The sequence below is a fragment of the Balaenoptera borealis genome (genome assembly GCF_965194805.1).
Source record: "Balaenoptera borealis genome assembly, chromosome: 13".
In the NCBI taxonomy this organism is placed as follows: domain Eukaryota; kingdom Metazoa; phylum Chordata; class Mammalia; order Artiodactyla; family Balaenopteridae; genus Balaenoptera; species Balaenoptera borealis.
In genome coordinates, this window is record NC_138870.1 from 4,421,394 (window position 1) to 4,443,943 (window position 22,550).

The 22,550-nt window shown below is 45.9% G+C and overlaps 1 protein-coding gene across 12 annotated transcripts in view; it reads right to left on the bottom strand.

Annotated features, from left to right (window-relative positions):
• CRACR2A (calcium release activated channel regulator 2A) overlaps positions 1–22,550 on the bottom strand; it is a 165,754-nt gene that overhangs the window by 71,328 nt on the left and 71,876 nt on the right. For all 12 annotated transcript variants that reach the window (XM_082352878.1, XM_082352884.1, XM_082352879.1 and 9 more), the window contains one exon: positions 3,643–3,893. In XM_082352878.1, coding sequence (XP_082209004.1) covers positions 3,643–3,858 — 216 coding nt within the window. In that variant the 5' untranslated portion in view covers positions 3,859–3,893. The remainder of the gene's footprint in view (positions 1–3,642; positions 3,894–22,550) is intronic.

The following is a 22,550-nucleotide window of genomic DNA, read 5'->3' on the forward strand; positions in this document are numbered from 1 at the left end:
GCAATCTTCACCCCACTTCTGCCTGCAATGATCTCCATGGGACACACAGAGGGGTTCATTGTGGAGGAGGGAGTGAGGTCTGGGGGGCCACGGGTGGAGCTGAAGACCCTCCAACCCCTGCCTAAACTCTGCGCTCACAGCTCAATATCATCCATCCAACGTCCCGTAGCAGGACCTGCTCCTGCGCAACCCGAGCTCAGGGCGGCTTGCATCCTGGCCTCGGCCCCGGGGACCTGCTCCTTTCCGTCTGTGGTCCTGCTCGGTCAGGGTGTCTGTTTGCCCACGGCTGCTGCCCTCCGATCACCTCTCGGATGCCTGGGTCTCCCCACCTCTCGGATGGCTGGGAGCCTGTCTCACCCCCTGCAGGTGGATTTCTTCCGTTACTCAGGAGAAAGAAGGATGGCCGCACCAGGGGACCAGCCCTGCCCCTCCCTCTCCCCCAAAGGGTGGCAACTGTGTGTGGTTTTGTGCCAGCTCCCCTCCCCCGCCGGCCCCTCCTGCCCAGGCGCCCCACCCCGACCCAGCCCCTCTCCGCCTTAACAGGCCTTTCCCGGCATCTGGATCTGGGTGTGCGTGCATGCTGTGAGCTCTTCTCCGGGTCCCGAGAGGCCGTGCTGGGAGCCGAGGGTGAGAAAGGGGGTGGTGACCAGGACCAAGGGGCCAGCCACCGGCCACTGCGGTACGTGCGGGGGTGACAGCAGCAGGCAGATGTCCTCAGTCCTGCCAGGAGAACCAAGGGCGCGTGGGCCTCACAGGGAACCCAGGGGGGACAACAAGAGGGTGACTTTCTTCCCAAATCTCCTTCCAGCCCATCCTCCTCCAGACATGACCGTGAAAGCGGCAGGGAGGCGGCCCTTCGACGACGCGTTTTGTTCTCTCGTGATATCATTCTCTCAGCTTGAAGAGCTGAACTTTTCAAATGCTTCGCCGTGCACAGGCACGCAGAAAGTTCAGGAAACTGCAGCCGGCAGAGCTGAATGCCACGGACCCAGCAGACCAGCTGGTGGGATGGCCCGCCCTCCTCCCGCTGTCTGGACCAGGGATGAGGCCGGAGGGAACAAGGCTGCTTTGGTGTCTCTGGGATCTGATGCTTCTGACTTCATTCCGAGCCCAAAGCAAAGGATTTCTTGAACAATTGATACTTTACAGTTTAAACTCACCGTGCCTCTCCCGGCCTTCACTAGAGTGGGCTTCGGTGCAGGTTAATGGGGGTATATTCAGTGAGAGTGCTGAGTTGCACTGTGCATGTGACCCACGGTTGACCCTCAATAAAAGAGAATTCCCTTTTCTTTCTTTCTAGAAGGACAAGCACAAATGAAACATGCCATTAAAACCACTCTTACAAGCACCATGGCCACAGGCCTGTGAAGGACAACTATGAATTCCCAGGCTGGGGTTGTCGAGGTTTTCTCAAAACACACCTAGGCTGGACTTCTAGGTGGGGTGAGGCTTTGGGGATGAGTATCAGGGGCAGAAATTTACCAGGTGTTAATTGCTGAAAACTAGAGAGACCCAGGCTCGCCTGTGGGCTAAGGTACCACTGTTCCCAGGTCTTTCCCCTCAAATCCTGCAGCACCTACTGGACGGGGAAGAGTCTGGGAGAAGCCAGAATATTCCACCCCGTGGGGCTGGTGGGAGAAAGGCCTGCGGTGCTCCATCCAGGTCACAAGCCTCCAGGCCGCGAGGCTCACACAGCGAGTGGAGGTGGGACGGATACGAACGAGGGTCTGCATTTCATGGCCCAACTTCAGTGTACTCTGAAAAACCAGCCTTAAAAGAGAAAACCTGCCCATCGCGGGTCTTCTTCCCCTTCGTGCAGCTGTGTGTCCCTCCCCAAAATGCCCCTGACGTACGAGCGATGGGAGGGCGGTGTGGAGAGATGCTGTCAGAGGTCCAGTGCAGCCCGCGCTTCCTTTATTCTCGGGGTGAAATCATGACTGCAGCATGAGAGACTTAAGGAAGACACTGCGAAGGCACCAGACCAGGGGTGGGCAAACCACGCCCCGCCCTGTAAATGGGACCCAGTGCCTGTTTTTGTACAGCCAGAGAGCTAAGAATCGCTTTTACATTTTTAAATGGTTGAAAACAGTATCAAAAGAAGAATAATGTTTGGCGACACATGAAAATGACATACAATGTACATTTCAGTGTAGGTAAATAAAGTTGTTTGGCAACAGGCCACACTCTGCTGTTTCCACACTGCCTGTGGCTGCTAGCGCTGCTGTAACCGAGCAGGACCTTACGGGGCCTTCGCGGGACAGACCCTTCCCCGTACCCTCTGCTTTAGCTCCTCTCTGGAGGACCTAGATAATAGTATCTGATGCACATGTCCTGAGTTGTTTTACAGATGCTAAAACCACCACCGGGCTTCCCTGGTGGCGCAGTGGTTGAGAATCTGCCTGCCAATGCAGGGGACACGAGTTCGAGCCCTGGTCTGGGAAGATCCCATGTGCCGCGGAGCAACTAGGCCCGTGAGCCACAACTACTGAGCCTGCGTGTCTGGAGCCTGTGCTCCGCAACGAGAGGCCGCGATAGTGAGAAGCCCGCGCACCGCAATGAAGAGTGGCCCCCGCTTGCCGCAACTGGAGAAAGCCCTCACACAGAAACGAAGACCCAACACAGTCATAAATAAATAAATAAATAAATAAATAAATAAAATTTTAAAAACCACCACCAAACGGAAGACATTAACTACTTGATGACCACGAGCACATAGCCCCTAGGCCTCCTGGAGCCTAAGGATTGATCATGCGAACCCCTGTGATACCGCCCGGGTACCACCACCAACCAGAGAACTGTGCACGAGCTGATCACATACCCTGGGACTCCCCTCTCTCACCTGGCCTTTAAAAATGATTTGCTGAAAACCACTGAGGAGTTCGGGTGTTTTTTTTTTTTTTAACTGTGGACCATTTTTGAAGTCTTTATTGAGTTTGTTACAATACCACTTCTGCTTTATGTTTTGGTTTTTTGGCCCTGAGGCATGTGGGATCTTAGCTCCCCGACCAGGGATCAAACCTGCACCCCCTGCACTGGAAGGCTAAGTCTTAACCACTGAACCGCCAGGGAAGTCTGAAGGAGTTCAGGTGTTTTGAGCACTAGCTGGCCCGGACTCCTTGCTTGGCGCCTGCAATAAACGCTGCCCTTTCTTTCACCACAACCTGGGGTCAGTAGATCGGCTTTACTGTGCATGAGCAAACAGATCCAAGTTTGGTTCAGTAACACCGTGACAGAGCTGACTGAGAGTCATGGCACCTCTTGGGAGTGGCTTGGGCACAGCTCGGAGCTGTGTTGTAAAGTAACAAGTCAGTGCCTTTCCACCTTTGTTCCAGAAGGTTCTTCTCCGTGTCTCACTTAAGTTTCTTATATTGCTGCCACCATTTTCCACAATTCTGGGGAGTTACTGACTCAGAGAAAATAGCCCCCGAGTCTGACACCAAGTGAAGGCCAGAAAAAGAATGAACCCAGGAGATCTAGCTCCCAGGAGAGTTTAGGCCGATGCCTCCTTCCAGGACAGAGTTGACGGCATCTTTTCTGTTAAAGACGTCACCTCCTGTGGGGCAGGCTCCAGCTCAAGAAAGGGAAACCCATGCATTCCAGGTGGCATTCCAGGTGGGCAGGTGCAACCCGGGACCCTCTTACCTGCATATCCCTCCTGGCGATGAAGCCCTTGCCCTCGGCATCACAGGTCTGGAAGAACTCCTGTGCCTTCCTCAGCATGGTCAGCTGTGCCGGTGCCAGCTCCTGGGTCCCCTCACACGGCAGGTCGTCCAGGGAGCCCAGGCAGGCCCCGCTCCCCTGGTGCCCCCAGCCAGGTCCCCGGGGTCTGGAGGCCACTCTCCTGTCGGGGGTGGCCATCCAGATCTGTCAATTTCTTCGAGTCTTTTCAGAACCTGAAGGTGGAAGATGAGAGAGAGGAGTGGGTGTGGTAGGGATGGAGGGAGGCTGGAAAAGGATGAGAGGGGATGGGAGGGAAGCAGAGGACCGCTCACCAGTGCCTGTTTCTCTCTTCATCAGCACAAGCTCGGAACAAGGGGAAGTGTGCCCTGATCATTAACAGATCAGCCAGCCCATCAAAGAGAGCAGAGAAGAAGGGGGAAAGAAAAACAGACATTTCCAGCTTGAAAGGAGGTGGCCAGAGAATTTCTCCCAATCTAAATCAATGGCAAGAACACAGATGCTGATAGATCAGCTTCCATTTCTGGAGTGTTTACTTGCGAGTCAGGCCCCACACCGTGGTCTCTATATACATTTACCCATTTCCTCGCCCTCTAATGGTGGGATTTCAGTCATGGTGACTGGCAGTGGAGGAAGGTCTTTGGGGTTGGGTTCCTCCTCTATAGCCCTCCAAATAGAGTGCATAGCAATCCACTACTACTGACCAGCTGTGTGAGCTTAAGAGAGCCCCAGAGCCACTCTGGGCTTGGGAATTAGTAAACCTGACCTCTCCGTTCTAGGTCTGACTTTATCTGGCCCCCAGCTTCCCTGGCCCATGTCACAGGCGATGCATGGCATAAAAGAGGCAATCTCACAGTTCTAAAGAAGTCGGCTATGAGCACTAGAAGAGAGGCACCACCTCTTATTTGATTTTAACCCCAGGCATCAGCCCAAAGATGGTATAAAGTAAGTGCTCATTGATTCTCTGTTGAATGAAGGAAGATCGCTCTTTCGTAAATTCTTTGCAGGGATGCCTGAAAGCATTTTATTTCGGTCAGGAAGCTCTTTATATGGGATTTTCATCTCATAAAGAGCAAGTCCGGACTTCTGTTTCCAGAAAAGATGGAATAACAGGGACTGGATTTACCCTCCCAGGTGAAATAACCCAAAATCCAGATGAGATGTATATATACATATATATATATATATATATTTTTTTTTTTTTTTTTTTTAATGGTTTTCCAGACACTGGATATCAGGCAATGAAGGATAGTGAACAGCAGGGCTGGGACGAGGGTGAGCGGAGGGAGGCCCCTAAAGTATCAGATTAAGAGGCGCCGAGTCTCAGGTCCTAACCCTGTACTCCCACTCTTGAGAGTGTCTTCTTAAGGTGCAAGAAGAGGATTCCACTCTCGAAGCTGTGTATCTGAGAGTGACCAGCTTTTTAAATTTTGCTCCCAAAGGGCCCACACTTGCCTCCCTCTAGTCTAAGCCTTGTTCCTGAGAGATGGGAAACAAATGAAATATGCCCCATTATTGCGTAAAGAGTTTTCAGTTCATGGCACAGGAAGGGGAAACCCAGGTGGCGCCTGACAGACACCCTAAATAGAGGAAACCCAACTATAAGCTGCCTAAAAGAAATGTTCTTTAACATAAAGACACAAATAGGGGACTTCCCTGGTGGCGCAGTGGTTAGGAATCCGCTTGCCTATGCAGGGGAAACGGGTTCGAGCCCTGGTCTGGGAAGATCCCACATGCTGTGGAGCAACTAAGCCCGTGCACCACAACTATTGAGCCTGCACTCTAGAGCCCGCGAGCCACAACTACTGAAGCCCGTGCACCTAGAGCCCGTGCTCTGCAACAAGAGAAGCCACCACAATGAGAAGCCCGCGCACCGCAACAAAGAGCAGCCCCCGCTCGCTGCAACTAGAGAAAGCCCACGCACAGCAACAAAGACCCAACGCAGCCAAAAGTAAATAAATAAATAAATAAATTTATATTTAAAAAAAAAAAGACACAAATAGGTTAAAAGTAAGAGACTGAAAAAATATATAGCATGTTAACACTAGTCAAGGGAAAGCTGCATATTAATATCAGGCAAAGTGGATTCTATAGAACAAAGAATATTAATGGAGATAAAGTCATTTCATAATGATAAAGAGGGCAATTCATCAATAGGATAAAACAATCTAAACACATATGCACCTAACAACAGGTGCAAAAAGCAAATGCATAAAACAAAAACTGATAGAACTTCAAGGAGAACTAGACAAATCCACAATCACATTCAGATTTCATTATCCCTCTATCAATAATTAATAAAACAAGAAGACAGAAATCAGTAAGGATACAGAAGACTTGAACAAAACTGTCAACTATTTTGACCTACTTGACATTTATAGAACAATCCACCCAACAAAACCTGAACACACTTTCAAGTGCACATGGAACATTTACCAAGACAGTCCATATTCCAGTCCACAAAACAAGTTTCAATAAATTTAAAAGGATTCAGTCATACAAAGTATGTACTCTGACCACAATGGAATTATGTTAGAACCAATAACAGAAAGACCTCTGGAAAATCTCCAAATGTGGAAACTATGTAACATACTTCTAGAAACCCATGGCTCAAAGGAGAAATAAAAATGGAATTTAAGAATAATTTGAACTAAATGAAAAAGAAGTACAATATTTCAAATTTTGTAGGATATTGCTAAAGCAGTACTGAGGAAAAAATTTATAGCCCTAAACACATATATTAGAAAGGAAGAAAGGTCTCAGGCCAATGGCCTCATCGTCTACCTCTAGAAACTAGAAAAAGAAGAGTAAATTAAACCCAAAGTAAGGAGAAGAAATAATAACAATCAGAACAGAAATCAATAAAATAGAAAACCATAGAGAAAAACAATGGAGAAAATCAACAAAACTAAAAGCTAGGCCTTTAAGAAGATCAATAAAGAGAGAAGATACATATTATAGTATAAGGAATTTAAGATGACATCATTATAAATTCTACAGACATTAAAAGGATAATAAGGGAATATTATGAACTACTTTATGCCAATAAATTTGACAATTTAGATGAGATGGACAAATTCCTTGAAATATCACACTAAATATCAAAGCTCACTCAAGAAGAAATAGATAGCCCGAACAACACTATACCTATTTTAAAAATTTTAAAAGAAAATCAACAACTCGGTTGTTTTTAAATGGACAAACATTTGAACAGGTGCTTCACCAAATAAGATATGTGGATATCAAATAACCACATGAAAATGTTCATCATTATTAGTCATAAGGGAAATGAAATTTAAAACCAAAATGAAATGCCAATACACACTTGTTAGAATGTCTGAAATGAAAAAGATTGACCAAGTCTCGGCAAGGATGTGGGGTGACAGGATGGAACACTCATATGTCGCTGGTGGAAATGTACACAAACATACAATCCCTTCGGAAAACACTTTGTGGTCTCTTACAAAAGTCAAACAAACTTCTACCATCTGATCCATCCATGACACTCCTCAGTATTACTTACCCAAGAGAATAAAAGCATACGTCCATACAAAGACTTGTCCATGAAGGTTCACAGAAGCTTTATTTGTAGTAGCCAAAAACAGCCCAAATGTTCATCAGCAGGTGAACTGGTAAGATTGTGGTATAAACACACAAAGGGATGCTACTCAGTTTTGAAAGGAAGGGACTGTTGATCCAAGCCACAAACTGTATGAATCTCAAAATAATCATGTGAGTGAAAGAAGCTGGACAAAAAGAGTGCATCCTATTTGATTCTACTTATATCAAATTATAAAAAATGAAGACTCACCTATAGTGACAGGAAAGAGATAAGGGAGGGTGGGGGAGGGTGAAAAGGAGGGATGACAAATGGGCAAGAGCAAACTTTTGGGGGTGTGGATATGTTCGAAATCTTAATTGTGGTGATGGTTTCATGGAGATACACATATACATACAGACAGACACACATACGCAAACGCACATACATGTAGATACAAATATGTATCAAAACATCAAATTATACATTTTAAATATGTGTGGTTTATTGCATGTCAATAGTTGACTAGATCTATTTTTTTAAAAAAAAGAATAGGTCAACTCTCACCACTATTATTCAACATAGTTTTGGAAGTGTTAGCCACAGCAATCAGAGAAGAAAAAGAAATAAAAGGAATCCAAATCGGAAAAGAAGAAGTAAAGCTGTCACTGTTTGCAGATGACATGATACTATACATAGAGAATCCTAAAGATGCTACCAGAAAACTACTAGAACTAATCAATGAATTTGGTAAAGTAGCAGGATACAAAATTAATGCACAGAAATCTCTTGCATTCCTATACACTAATGACGAAAAATCTGAAAGTGAAATTAAGAAAACACTCCCGTTTACCATTGCAACAAAAAGAATAAAATATCTAGGAATAAACCTACCTAAGGAGACAAAAGACCTGTATGCAGAAAATTATAGGACACTGATGAAAGAAATTAAAGATGATACAAATAGATGGAGAGATATACCATGTTCTTGGATGGGAAGAATCAACATTGTGAAAATGACTCTACTACCCAAAGCAATCTACAGATTCAATGCAATCCCTATCAAACTACCACTGGCATTTTTCACAGAACTAGAACAAAAAATTTCACAATTTGTATGGAGACACAAAAGACCCCGAATAGCCAAAGCAATCTTGAGAACGAAAAATGGAGCTGGAGGAATCAGGCTCCCTGATTTCAGACTATATTACAAAGCTACAGTAATCAAGACAGTTTGGTACTGGCACAAAAACAGAAATATAGATCAATGGAACAAGATAGAAAGCCCAGAGATAAACCCACGCACATATGGTCACCTTATCTTCGATAAAGGAGGCAAGCATATACAGTGGAGAAAAGACAGCCTCTTCAATAAGTGGTGCTGGGAAAATTGGACAGCTACATGTAAAAGTATGAAATTAGAACACTCCCTGACACCATACACAAAAATAAACTCAAAATGGATTAAAGACCTAAGTGTAAGGCCAGACACTATAAAACTCTTAGAGGAAAACATAGGCAGAACACTCTATGACATAAATCACAGCAAGATCCTTTTTGACCCAGCCCCTAGAGAAATGGAAATAAAAACACAAATAAACAAATGGGACCTAATGAAACTTAAAAGCTTTTTCACAGCAAAGGAAACCATAAACAAGACCAAAAGACAACCCTCAGAATGGGAGAAAATATTTGCAAATGAAGCAACTGACAAAGGATTAATCTCCAAGATTTACAAGCAGCTCATGCAGCTCAATAACAAAAAAACAAACAACCCAATCCAAAAATGGGCAGAAGACCTAAATAGACATTTCTCCAAAGAAGATATACAGATGGGCAACAGACACATGAAAGAATGCTCAACATCATTAATCATTAGAGAAATGCAAATCAAAACTACAATGAGGTATCATCTCACACCGGTCAGAATGGCCATCATCAAAAAATCTAGAAACAATAAATGCTGGAGAGGGTGTGGAGAAAAGGGAACCCTCTTGCACTGTTGGTGGGAATGTAAATTGATACAGCCACTATGGAGAACAGTATGGAGGTTCCTTAGAAAACTAAAAATAGAACTACCATATGACCCAGCAATCCCACTACTGGGCATATACCCTGAGAAAACCATAATTCAAAAAGAGTCATGTACCAAAATGTTCATTGCAGCTCTATTTACAATAGCCAGGACATGGAAGCAACCTAAGTGTCCATCATCGGATGAATGGATAAAGAAGATGTGGCACATATATACAATGGAATATTACTCAGCCATAAAAAGAAATGAAATGGAGGTATTTGTAATGAGGTGGATGGAGTTAGAATCTGTCATACAGAGTGAAGTAAGTCAGAAAGAGAAAAACAAATACAGTATGCTAACACATATATATGGAATCTAAGGAAAAAAAAAAAAAAAGGCCATGAAGAACCTAGTGGCAAGACGGGAATAAAGACACAGACCTACTAGAGAATGGACTTGAGGATATGGGGAGGGGGAGGGGTGAGATGTGACAGGGTGAGAGAGTGGCATGGACATATATACACTACGAAATGTAAAATAGATAGCTAGTGGGAAGCAGCCGCATAGCACAGGGAGATCAGCTCGGTGCTTTGTGACCACCTAGAGGGGTGGGATAGGGAGGGTGGGAGGGAGGGAGATGCAAGAGGGAAGAGATATGGGAACATATGTATAACTGATTCACTTTGTTATAAAGCAGAAACTAACACACCATTGTAAAGCAATTATACTCCAATAAAGATGTTTAAAAAAAAAAAAAAAAAAAGAATAGGTCAGCCAGACCCTTCTCATATTCCCCCGGACTTGCAAATCTAGGCCTGCCTACTGTGTTTATTCCCAGGATCCTGTTTCTTCCTCTTACCTTCAACTCTGGCAAGCCGGAAATGGCTGAAAATTAAGTAATTTCCCTGTGAAAATGCTCAGTCCCTGAGTGTAGGGAGCTAAATGAACTTGGAAAGTAAGGGAGCAGGGCAGAGTCCCTCCTGCGGACAATTTCCCTTTATGAGTTCGCCTCCTTTCTCCTCTGGCTTTGACCTGCAATCTTCCCACAGCATCTGTGGGGTTTCCGAGTGGAAGGGAAGACAAAACAACAGAAGTGTTTCTACTTTCATTTCAAAATAAAATGGAAGCCCTGTGATGGGCTCGGCTGCCTCACACTTGGATGAAGCCCTGTGATGCCCTGGGCCCCGGCTGGACACAGCTTTCTGTCTCCAAGATTTTTTAGGCCGCCAGAAAGTACACTCATAAAAGGGAAAATGGTGCGATGCGTTCCAGAGGCAAAGGGCGAAGGCCATCACCATCACAAAGGGAAAAAAGAGCCCACTTTTATCTGCCCGTCTCTATCAGAGCCGGCAGACTGCCATTCTCCCTCCAGAATGGTTCCATGAAAGCCTTTATACACAGATGGAAATTATCCAGCCCTCAAATATTTCCAGGAACATTTCCCAGACTTCCAAAGTAATTCACAGCTTAGTAACTGCTGTAATCAGAACGTTCACGGACCAAGCCTAAATCCCTTCTGAAGGCCCTAAGCTCTCTTCCCCCTCACTCTGGGCTCCACGGAGCTGGAGAATGGCTAATACCTTGCGGCACACCACACCCGAGGCCGACTTGAAAGTCACCCTGATCCCCCTTGAATCTCTCCTGCAGCAGACAGTTAGGAAATCAAGAGCCCCAAAGCATCTTCAGGATCCATTCAAATCCCATTAATCACCCAGGCTCCAATGGAGGAATATTCTATATGTGGCTGTACCCCACGTGTCCACCACTAACTCCGCGTTGGCCGTGTCAAAAAGAGGCAGATGGGCCAGTCGTGTCAAGCTGTGAGGACACGGGAGGGCTGCTGAGCAAAGGATCTGAAAGGGAGCTGCCCCAGGAAAGGACGTGAGATGCTCACAGGTCTTACCGGACCCCTGGGAGGGAGCTTGTTAAGGAAGAATCAGGGCCTCAGACAGGAGGTGTGTTAGTTTCCTAGGGCCGCTGCAACAGAGGACCAAAAACTGGGTGGCTTAAACAACAGAAACTTACTCTCTCACAGTTTTGAGGCTAGAAGTCCAAAATCCAGATGTCTCAGAGCAGGCTGTGCTCCCTGAGACTCCAGGTAGCATCCTTCTTGCCTCTTCCCAGCGTCTGGAGGTGGCGGCCACCCTGGAGTCCTCGGCTTTCGGCTGCATCTCTCCTGTGAGCTCTGCCTTCTCCATCACGTGGCCTCTCCCCTCCCGTGTCTGCCCCCATCCTCTTCCTGTCTTATCACCAGTCGTATTGATTAAGGGCCCACTCAATGACTTCATCTCAACTTGACTAATTACATTCATAATCACCCTACTTCCGAATCAGGTCACATTCCGAGGTCCTGGGGGTTAAGGCTTCAACATACCTTTCGGGGACACAATTCAGCTTCTAACTGGTGGTGTCTTAGAAGACCCTGAGACAGGGATTTGGGTGAAAGTGGCTTGTTTGGAAGGGACACGGGAAACACTGTCCGGGGAGTGGGAAGGGAAGCAGCCTGTGAGAGGCACCTTCTCCAGCCAGCAACGGGCGAGCAGCTGCTGGGGCTTGGGGCCTCCCAGGAACTCGAGGGTAGATCACAGGTCTCAGGGATCCAACCTCAGGGGAAAGGGTCAGGCTACTTGTATGTCAACCCCTCAGTCATGGGGAGACTGCCCCTGAGGGTGTTAACCCCCAGCGCTCCAGTGGGCCACGGGGGATGGCTTTGGAGAAAGCCCCCAGGCAAAGGGACAGAGGCCAGCAGCTGGAAGTGGCCACAGGACAAGGAAATGGTCAGTCCTCCCACTGTGATGAGGGCAGGCCACCAAAGGCATCTGGTACATAGGACGTGGGCGAAGGAGAGGCTCTGGGCCACCCACATGCCATCCACACAGGCCCTAACCCTCAATTGCCCCATCTGTAAAAAAGCAGGTGACAGTACCTACTTCCTGTGAGGACCGGGCAACGTAAAAACACGTAAAACACTTGGAAACGATGCCTGGCAAACAGTAAGTGGTTGGTAAGTGTGAGCTCTTACAATAATTTCTAGGGCATTTTCAGTATTATTCGTTTTAGTTCGAAATTCTGATAGTGAGATGACTCCTTGGGAGGTGATAAAATAATGAAAGACATATAAACTCATAATGATGCTAATTATATTTCGCAGTTTAAAAAGAACTTTCACTTTTATCATCCCATTTCCATAGTGATCCTGTGAAGCTGTCAGGACTGGCTGTCTTTTCCCTCTTTTAGTAATGAACATCTCAGTCTCCGAGAGGTTACGTGACACATCCAGGGACATCAAGAAGAGCTAGGACTTGAACTTACCACCCCTGAGAGTAAGTGAGAAGACCAGAAGCATACTGGGGCTGCGTTTGTTTTCTAGGACTCAGTGAAGGGCAGTTTTCAGTTTGTCCTCCCTCCCTGTAAGAACACTCCACAGTCTGCGCCAACTCTCAGCCTTGTATGTGTCTTCAGGGCCCAGTTCTAAGTCCGCCTCCTCCGAGAAGTCTTCCCTGACTCCCTGGTCTGGACTGCTTTGGCCTCTGTCCCTCTGAGGACTTACTCTTTTTTCATGCTTTATGCATTAGAACACCCAGCTTGATCCAGTTGGCTAGATTTTCAAGTGCACATGATATGTCTTATTTCTTCTGCAAAAGCAGAAGCCCTATCAATAAATCTTAGTAAGTGTGAAATTGATATTTGATCATTTAAATGAACAAATTCCCAGCCTGGTACTTTGCATAGAACAGGTGCTCAGTAAGTGTGTGCTGGCTTCCTAACTGGCCACTGAGAGTGAGGGCTGAGAAGGGAACGTATTGGTGGTAAAAGGAAAAATATCTCTCTGATCTTTGTGCCAGTTCCTGGTGCAGAGCTCCTAAAACCCTCAGAATTTCCTGAATGAAAGCAGGGTCTTTTGTTATTTACAATGAGCCCCTTTTCAACTACACCTGAGTTCGTGCTAAGGAGTGACTCTGGGTGGGTTTCAGGAATGGGGGCTGGTGGCCAGAGGAACCAACCATGTGATTAGAAGTGGCGACTGAAAAAAATGCACGGCCTAAAAGTTGAGAATTACGTTTTGTTTGAGGACACTCCTGAGGACCCTAGCACGGGAAGGCAGCCTCTCAGATCGCTCTGTTCCAAAGAGGCAAGGAAGGAGCCAGGATACATAGGAGTTTTTGCTGAAAAATAAAACTCGTAGTCGAAGATCAAAAGATGACTGCTAATCACAAAACCCGGACATCTCAAGTTAATGATTTTAGGACTTTTCTATGTATGGGAAGATGCAAGAGTCCGGGCTCATTGAAATTATTCCTTTCATACGCATCGTAAATATCTAGGGCCAGTATCTTGTTTTTCTCCATCCTGCATCACCCCAGGGTGCACGGCTGGGGGTGGTTGCAGTGGCTGATAGCTTGATGGTCTCCACATTGTTGTTTAAGGAAATGGTGACATTTTTTGTCCACAGTAGGTTGGAACTTTCAGCCCCACCGCCAACCTCCAGGAAGGAGGGAGAGGCCGGAGCTTGAGTTAATCACCCATGGCCAATGATTTAATCGATTCTGCCTACATAAGAAGCCCCAAAGGATGGGGCTTGGGGAGCTTCCGGGTTGGTGAACCCGTAGAAGATCTAGGGGGTGCCACACCCATGCCATACCCTACCTTCCCTTGCCTTGGGCATTTCTTCCTTCTGGCTGTTCCCCAGTTGTATCCTTTATAACAAATGGTAATTATAAGTAAGGCACCTTCCTGAGCTCTGTGCGCTAGAGAGTTTTTGAACCTGAGGAGGGGTTGTGGGAAACTCAGAATTTACAGCTAGTCGGTCAGACTTATGGGGGTGTATGATGAGGCCCCCCAAGGTGGCTGCTCTCTTGCTCTCTGTACATCCCCTGCTCGACCAGTCCCTGCTGCATCCACACCTACTCACATGACTGACCTTCCCTCCTAATCATACAGCCTAATCAATAAATGCCTAGCACTTGCCCCTAGCCCCAGCTAGTGACTGTCCTCGTCTTTAGATCAGAGCGTCTCCACTATGATAGTTGATCAAAGGGGTGTTGAGGGGTGTATCCCTCTGCTGGTTTTCCTGGTAACCAACTGATGGGCCAACCTATGTCAATCCCCTCTACAAGTGGCAACCTCCCTCTTCCCCTGGGAGTGAACACCGCTGCCAGGTCCTGCCTGCCATCTGCTGTGCATGGCGGGGTGTCACTCCAGGACCCTTTTGCTTCCGACATGTAAAATCCCCTGTTCAATAAACCACCGATGTCTCTGTCGCCGTCTCCAGGCTCTTTTTTCGGTTTTGAGGCTGGGCGAGTACAGGGCTTGCAGGTCTGCGGCGTGGAGCGCAGGGTAACAACTTGGGACGCGCAGCTGGCATCTGAATGGGGACAGGCTTGTGGGACTAAGCCTTTACCCTGTGGGGTCTGTGTTAGTGTTAGAATTGAACTGGATCCTAGGACACACATTTGGTGTCAGAAGTGGCGTTAGAAAAAAAGACACCGCCATATTTAACAATCAGTCCCCCTGGGTGGGTGGGGAAGAACCCCGATTTGCAGCTTCTGCCTATTTCTATGGTGTCAATATTCCCACCGTGGCCACTGTCAAGCTACCGACCGTCAGCTCTCACCACGAAAGAAATTGTGACGCTAATGTTTCTGCCCAGGGTCTCCCGAGAGGGTGATCTCTGAATCCCCAGCACAGTCTGCACAGGTGAAGACGCCTCTTTAAACTGTATTCCCCACCCTAGGCTTACAGGGCGGGGCCCATTTTAAATCCATCTGAGTACCTGGGAAAATGTGCTTTTCCCAAGCTTGAGGGTCTCACAGGTGGCCTGCCTGACATTCATGCCTGTGGCCCCCCGACACCCCACAGCCCTGGGAAGACCCTCTGGTGGGACCAGGGCAGTGAGACAGATGAACAAAGATGCTGCTTCTTCCCCAACCACTGCTCAGGATAAAAATATTAAGCACAGGAGCCAGGCCAGTCTGGAAAGGAGTCTTTCCCTGTTCTGTATCAGATTGTTCTTTACTTCTTCAACAGTGCTGGGGGGCTTCGGACAGTCCCACCTCTTCTCTGATAGCCCTCTTACTGTGGTGGGTAAGAACATCAGGTCCAAGTCCAGAGCCCCCGAGCCCCTGGCTGTGTGGCCACAAACAGGTTACTCAACCTCTCTGAGCTCCGCTTTCCTCACCTGTACAATGAAGGCAAGGGTAGTACCTTACGAGTGTTAGCTACTGTTATTATTCTTATCATTATGGAACCCAAACTGGCCTCCTCCACCCCAGATACAATTCTAACAAAACAGACTCATAAACAAAAAAGCAACACAACGACAAAAAAACACTACCTGAAGAGATATGATCTACCTTTGATGGCCCAGCGGGAGGGGACCTCATGGTGTGATGTCACCCACCACAGGCCACCAGGAAGGCAACATGCCCCACCAGCCCATTTAAGGGGGCAGCTGTACAGAAGCACCTTTGAGAGGGCAACTCACCACTCTGCCTGCTGTGGCTTATTCAACCGCTATGTTCTGCCTCCTTTTTCCTTGAATTAGGTCCAATTTCCTTGTCTGGCCTCAAGGGAGACAGGGAACAGCTGTTTCTACCGCTATAAAATAAGTCTTCCAAGTCTGGACAACTAATATTCAGCGGCACCATTCACGCTTCTCTTGCTATATTATGAGATACGTTAAAGGCCTTGATCATGATTTGGGGGTCTCCGCGACACGACTGCTGTTCACACTAATTCGTCTCATAATTAGTGGTTGTAAACCACTTTGAAGATAAAAGGCGTTTTACAAGAGCTAAGTCCTATTATGATTAGCTTTGCAATATTTCCTTGCAGATGAGTACATCAAAGCCAAACACAGGCTCAGAGTGAGATCTGGTGGTTAATCAGATGTATTTCAAGGCGGCTGGTATATATTAAAGACACTGCTGCAAAATTTACCAACATTAAAAAAGTGCCTGCTTTCTTCCCAACAGAACAAGCTCTTTCCCAAGACTGTCAGTGCTGATGTCTGACAGACGAGCGGAGACCAAGAGCTAATATATCCTCTGGGCCTGGAAGAGAATGATTCAATAATGGCACCTGGCTTTGTATAATGTCTTGATTATTGTCAACATGGTTCTGGGCCCCCTGTTCTCATTTTATTTTGTTTTCGCGATCATTCTATGATATGGGCAAGTAAAGTTAACACGATCCCTGTTTGACAGATGAGGAAGCTGCAAAGTGGTACAGCCGGACACAGTTACGGATGCAGTTACCAAGGCGACACTATGGATGCCCCACCCACATCCCCTCCAATATTTGTGCACTACCCACCCCCTCCACCGTCCCCGCCTTTGTTCTAAGCTCCCTGCGCCTGTGACTCTTAGAAGGCACATCCTTGGGCTTCTGGAGTTGCTTTGTCTCATGGACAGAGCCAGAAGTGTCTGAAGTTTTCCAGTCACCCCTAAACAGCCCTTAGCCAATACCTGCTGGTGCAGAAGCAGGGAAACCCATTGTTCCCTGCTTCAGTGGGGAAGACTCTGAGCTGGGATTTACACTTTTGTCAGGCCAGGCTGAAGCTGGAACTCTGCCCCACATCACACTCTGGCTTCCTCCCCTCTCCTGTCCTGTGTTCCTCTCCTTTACTAGGTCTTCCTGGAGCACTTCCTTAATAAACCACTTGCCTGGTCAGCCCTCTCTCGGGGTCTGCTTCCAGGGAACCCAACCTAAGTCAGCTCTCTCGACTCGGCACGAATGATAATGTTTTGCGTGTTTTCTATTAAATACGTGCTCCCGGTTCCCCTTAGTTCCGATCCTTCCCTGCCAAGTCTCCAAAGCAGATGGAACGTCATGATCAAAGGGAAAACAGGGGCTTTGAGAGTAGAGAGCTAAGAGCTAGGGGCATTAGGGTGGACACAGAACTAACTGTTTCCCACCTGTCCCATGGGAGGAGGGTCAGATGGGACACTGAATATGAAAGTGAACCATGATGTTGTACACAAATGCAGACGTATCCTCACCATTGCTATGGGGAAGGGCGGAGAGCAGAGGAAGAAGGGCAGAGAGACGGGCATGCTCCACGGGGAATCGACTCCTACGAGAAGCGAGTGCCTGGCACCAGCTCCTCGTGGAGAGGGGCCAGCAAAGGCTCCAGGCTCCTCTGCCCACGTGTAACTGCAGGGCAAAAAGAGCTACGAAAAGTGACAAGCTTCCTCTTCCAGAGGCCTCCTTTAAACAAACTTAAGTGATATCCACTTGTTTCACCAACTTCCCCAATGGGGAGGGACAGACCTCTGTCATCTAATATTTAAGCAACTGTGTCCTCATATCCCTGATGAACACAGATGCAAAAATTCTCAACAAAATACTAGCACACCAAATTCAACAGCACCATTGAATGGATCGTGCACCATGATCAAGTGGGATTCATGCCTGGGTTATAAAGACGCTTCAACATATACAAGTCAATCAGTGTGATACACCACCTTAATAGAACGAAAGATAAAAATTGTACAATCGACTCAAGAGATGCCAAAAAAGCACTTGACAAAATTCAACATCCATTCATGACAAAAACTCTCAACAAATTGGGTATGGAAGGAACATACCTCAGCATAAGGAAGGCCATATGTGACAAGCCCACAGTTAACATCATACTCAATGGTCAAAGGTTGAAAGAATTTCCTCTAAGATCAGGAACAAGACAAGGGTGTCCACTCTCACCACTCCTACTCAACATAGTACTAGAAGTCCTAGCCAGAGCAATCACGCAAGATAAAGAAATAAAAGGCAGGCAAATCAGAAAGGAAGACATAAAATTGTCTGTGTGCTGATGGCATAATTTTATATATAGAAAATCCTAAAGATTTCACCAAAAACCTGTTAGATCTAATCAATAAATTCAGCAAAGTTGTAGGATTCAAAATCAACATACAAAACTCAGCGGCGTTTCAATATACTGACAGTGAATTATCTGAAAAAGAAATAAACAATCTCAATTACAATAGCATCAAAAACAATAAACTACTTAGGAATAAATTCAACCAAGGAGGTGAAACATCTGTACACTGAAAACTATAAGACACTGATGAAAGATACGAAGAAGACACAAATAAATGGAAAGATAGCTCATGTTCATGGATCAGAAGAATTAGTATTGTTAAAAAGTCCATGCTACCCAAAGCCATCTGCAGATTTAACGCAATCCGTATCAAGGTTCCAATGACATTTACTTGCAGAAATTAAAAAAAAAAAATCCTAAAATTTGTTTGGAACCACAAAGACCCCTAATAGTCAAAGCAATCTTGACGAATAAGAACAAAGCTGGAGGCATCACACTTCCTGACTTCAAACTATACTATAAAGTTATAGTAATCAAACAAGTATGGTACCAGCATAAAAAACAAGACATATAGACCAGTGGAACAGAATTGAGGGTCCAGAAATAAATCCACACATATACGGTCAACAAGGGAGCCAAGAATACTCAATGGAGAAAAGACAGTCTTTTAAATAAATGGTGCTGGGAAATTAGATAGTCACATATTATTCAGCCATAAAAAAGAAGGAATTCCTGCCATTTGTGACAACATAAACCTTGAGGGCATTGTGCTTAGTGAAATAAGTCAGACAGAGAAAGAAATACTGTATGATCTCACTTATATGTGGAATCTAAAAAAAAATTAACTCGTGGATATAGAGAACAGATTGGTGGTTGCCAACAGTAGGAGGTGGGGGGATGGGTGCAGGGGGTCAAAAGGTACAGATTTCCCCTTATAAGATAAATAAGTCCTGAGGATGTAATGTACAGCAGCGTGACTAGTTAATCACACTCTATTGCATATTTAAAAGTTGCTAAGAGAACAGATCTTAAAAGTTCTCATCACAAGAAAAAATTATAACTATGTGAGGTGATGGATGTTAAGTAAGTGTGGGATTCATTTCACATATATTCACAAACATACACCAAATCATTATGTTGTACACCTTAAACTTCTATAATGTTATATATGTCAATTACATCTCAACAATGCTGGGGAAAAAAGATAGAAAAAAGAGAAAGAAGCTCAAGAAAGCTTGGGAGAAATGGCTAGTCTGATGAACTCGGTTTCTCGAATCTAAGCGTCCACAGATGATCCTCATGAATATTAAACACAGCATCGGAGGCACCAGCACAGGGCCTGGTGTTGAGGGCTGTGGGATGTGGATGAAGGTCCTGGCTCTTCAGAGGATGGGTAAATCCTCACATCTGGGGGACATTTTTGCTACCGGTGACTCAAATCCCACCTAGGAAACACACAGAGATGAGAACACCTTACTTTCCACTGGGGCCACAATTTTATGACAATTTAGAGAAAACTGGCAGAAAAAGCCCCTCCTAATAGGGCTGCAATGTCTCAGAAGAAAACGAACTCAGTCCTATCCTCTTCCAGGTTGTGGGGACGAGGAGGTGAGGAGGAGGGGTAGCAGTGGGCTGTCTGCTTAGCCACGGGAGTCTGGAGACTGTGCCCAGCCCAGCGGGGGCAGACCCTTGTGCATGAGAAGGGGGTGGCCTCAGGGCAAACTAGACATCCCCTCCAGAAGCCCCAGCTCTCAGCTGTGAAGCTTTCTGCATCCAACCCACAAATGTCGTCTGCATCACTGAAGCTCACCCTTGAAGACAGAGATGCAGAATTGTGGCATCCCTACCTAAGTGAGATGTGCAGAGTATTTGTCAGAGGAGCATAAGGGCCCCAGGAGGAGAGCCAGCTGAGGATGCTGGGGTTGGACCAAGCTTTGAGACAGGGAGAGGATGGGGCTCCTGGCCTGGGGCAGCTTGGGGATGCTGAGGCCGTGAGCCTGGAGAGGCACTTGGCAGAATGCCTTGGCCACGTGCTAAGTCACAGCATCTGTGTGCACGCTTGGCATGACTGGCAAGAGGCAGTGGTGATGGCCAAGGGGGCCAGGGCGATCCGTCACCCCCGGCCGAAGCTCCAGCCACAGCCGCAACTGCAGACCAGACGGGTATCCCCAGTGACTGTGGCCTCTGCTCAGCTCAGAATATGCACAGTTCATCCGAAGCAAATCCTTCTTATTCTGTACAGCATGTGGGCGCTCGTTCACTCATTCAATGAATATTTACTCTGGGCAGGCACTGTTTGAGGTGCCAAAGAGGCAGCAACAGGCAAATCCAGCAAGCTCTGGACCTCGTGGAGCTTATATTCCAGTGGAGAGAGGCAAACAATAAATCTCTAAACCCAGTCAGCATTTTCAGATGATGGAAAGTGCTGGAGGAAGACAAGCCCATCCCTAGAGCACCTCTCTATAACCCTCACCGGCACTGCTGCCAGCTCTGCTCCCCGGGAGGCTGGAAGAAACCAGAGTGGGGAGGCGCCTCCTTCTAGTGGCTTCCCAGGCAGAGCCGTCAGCAAAGCCAGGGCACTGGGAGGACACAGAGGAGTGTCGCCGTGTCTGCTCCCAGCTGCTGACACCTGGCAAACTTCGGTCACATGTGTTCCGAAAAAAACTCATTTAGGCTGTATATAAGATGTTAATAGTGTTAGCTCTAGATGATAATCTTAAGAGATGATTTATTTTGATTTTATTCTGAATTTTCTTTGTTTTTTCTTTTTTTTAAATTGAAGTATAGTTGACTTACAATGTTGTATTAGTTTCAGGTGTATAGCAAAGTGATTCCATTATATATATATTATATATATATATATAATATATATATACACACACACATACATTCTTTTTCATATTCTTTTCCATTATGATTTAGCACAGGATATTGAATATAGTTTCCTGTGCTGTACAGTAAGACCTTGTTGATTACCTATTTTATTTTGTTTTTAAAATTTTTATTGGAGTATGGTTGCTTTACAGTGTTAGTTTCTGCTGTACAGTAAAGTGAATCAGCTATATACATATACATATATCCCCTCTTTTTTGGATTTCCTTCCCATTTAGGTCACCGCAGAGCACTGAGTTGAGTTCCCTGTGCTCTAAAGTAGGTTCTCATTAGTTATCTATTTTATACAGAGTCGTGTATACTTGTCAATCCCAATCTCCCAATTCATCCCACCCTCCCTTCCCCCCTTGGTAGCCATAAGTTTGTTCTCTACATCTGTCTCTCTTTCTGCTTTGCGAATAAGTTCATCTGTACCATTTTTCTAGACTCCACATATAAGCGATATTATACGATATTTTTCTCTTTCTGACTTACTTCACTGTATGGCAGTTTCTAGGTTATATATAGTAGTTTGTATCTGCTAATCCCAAACTCCTAATTTATCCCTCCCCCACCCGCTTTCCCCTTTGGTAATCATAAGTTTGTTTTCTATGCCTGTCTGTTTTTGTTTGTAAATAAGTTCATTTGTGTCATATGTTAGATTCCACATATAAGTGATATATGGTATTTGTCTTTCTCTGTCTGACTTACTTCACGTTGTATGATAATCTCTAGGTCCATCCATATTGCTGCAAATGGCATTCTTTTTTATGGCTGAGTAGTATTCCATTGTATATATATATATACCACATCTTCTTTACCCATTCATCTGTCGATGGACATTTAGGTTGCTTCCATGTCTTGGCTATTGTGAATAGTGCTGCTATGAACATTTGGGTGCATGTATCTTTTCGAATTATAGTTTTCTCCAGATATGTGCCCAGGAGCAGGATTACAGGATCATATGGTAGCTCTATTTTTAGTTTTTTAAGGACCCTCCATACTGTTCTCCATAGTGGCTCCACCAATTTACATTCCCACCAACAGTGTAGGAGGGTTCCCTTTTTTCCACACCCTCTCCAGCATTTGTTATTTGTAGATTTTTTAATGATGGCCATTCTGACTGGTGTGAGGTGGTACCTCACTGAATTTTCTAATATTTTTGTAATTTCAATGTGTTATTTTCTCAATAAAGGAAAAAACATATCTTTTTTTAAAAAAAATGAGAGGATTATTCTAGCTAAATCAAATGAGTAAGAAATATGTTTGGACAGGTAGGCACGGAACCAGATCTAAGGGTGATGAATAACATCCTTCCAGGCCACTTTATGGTTTACAAAGCAATTTCACAATAAATACCTCCTTCGACCCTCACAAGACTTTCCCAAGGTTACATAGAAAATAAACTTCAGTACAGGAAAATGCCTGGCCCTCAGGGCCCTGACTTCAAGGCCAATGTGTTTTCTGTTATTCCACCTGTCCTTCTGTAACTGACCTCACTTCTCTTTACAGCTGAAGCCCTCCAAAAGCCACTGAGCACCCCAGCTCCGGCCCCTCTCCCCGCCACCACCTTTGCCTCTCCTGCAGTGACCAAGCTGATTGACTCATCCATGCATTATTAAACT